General features: G+C 58.8%; 1 protein-coding gene across 1 annotated transcript in view; it reads right to left on the minus strand.

Annotated features, from left to right (window-relative positions):
- Nucleotides 1-91, minus strand: part of MNEG_1135 (hypothetical protein) — a gene marked incomplete at both ends in the record, with an annotated part of 5,365 nt that extends 5,274 nt beyond the window's left edge. Inside the window, one exon of the mRNA XM_014050383.1 lies at nt 87-91. Coding sequence (XP_013905837.1) covers nt 87-91 — 5 coding nt within the window. The remainder of the gene's footprint in view (nt 1-86) is intronic.
- Between the last annotated feature and the right edge of the window lie 1,083 nt (nt 92-1,174).

A 1,174-nucleotide genomic window follows, 5' to 3' on the forward strand; every position in this document is an offset into this window, starting at 1 on the left:
GCTGTGTCATGCTACGCCATGTGCGGCCAGCTCATAGGGGCATGGCAAGCTATTTGGATCGTCATGCACAATGTTGGCCAGCTCACCGCATCCGTGCCTTGGCGATCGACCATGCAAAGCAACTGGCCAGCGCCCAAAGCAGCATGAGCAGCACGAGCAGCGTCGCCCCAACGAAGAAAGCTGCCGCCATCCTGCGCTCCAAGCTGGGCTGGCCAGCCGCAACTCGACAGCTCAATCACACATGAACATGGTCGCGCGGCCGCTTGAATGGCGACTCGACGTGCGCGGTTGACTGATCTGGATCAGCTTGCTGTTACTAAATGTTTTAACTAGACCCAACCCCAAGATATCCGGTTCGCTCCGGGTTGTGGGCGTGGCACACGTGTCCTGTGCCGCTGGAGCCAATGCTGCGAATCAGTACCGTAGACGGAAGGCCGCCTGCAGACGGAAGGCCGGCTGCAGTATATAAACCAGCAATTACGCCATGCTCAGCATGCACGTTGACCCACAACCCATCGTCCACCGGTCGCCCGTGTGCGTGGGCATCGGGAAGTGCATTGGCCTGAGGTGGACGAGACCACCACCCACTCATGACGGTGGGCCATGCAGCTGCATGGAGGTCCTTGAGAGACAAGTGCATCCTCAACTACGCTGTGTTGTGCGATTTCAACATTTGATACACAGGTACATGGCGGCTGTTGGGTGTTGGTCAGGGTGTCGTGCGTAAGGACTCGCGGCTTCCCGATGCCTCACCATCCCATGACACACCCAGACTGGGTTCCTCGGTTCTACTCGGTTCCACGCGGTTCCGCCGCTCACGTCGCTGGCGCGTCTGATCCTTGCCGTCTGATATGGAAGCCCGCCTTCGCGATGATGGGGCGGCGTTGCTCAACAGCCCCACAACAGCCCCACCCGGCTGCCCCTCCAGGATGACCTCAGGCCAGGGGGATCAAGCGGCTTTCAACAGCAGTGTTGTATGCTGTTCCCGCCACGTGATGGATCCATAAACTTGCTGTTTCAACATTTACACCATTGAGAACGATCATCTGGGTGCTTTTATGACCCATGTGACAGTGGCTGCGTGTCCCAGCGCGCCCGCCAGGCAGGCGCGGCAGGTGAGCACCACTGGGGATAAACCCCAGCAACCCGCTCCATAGTCATCTCTAAGAAGTAG

This window comes from Monoraphidium neglectum, assembly GCF_000611645.1.
Source record: "Monoraphidium neglectum strain SAG 48.87 unplaced genomic scaffold scaffold00108, whole genome shotgun sequence".
NCBI classification, from domain to species: domain Eukaryota; kingdom Viridiplantae; phylum Chlorophyta; class Chlorophyceae; order Sphaeropleales; family Selenastraceae; genus Monoraphidium; species Monoraphidium neglectum.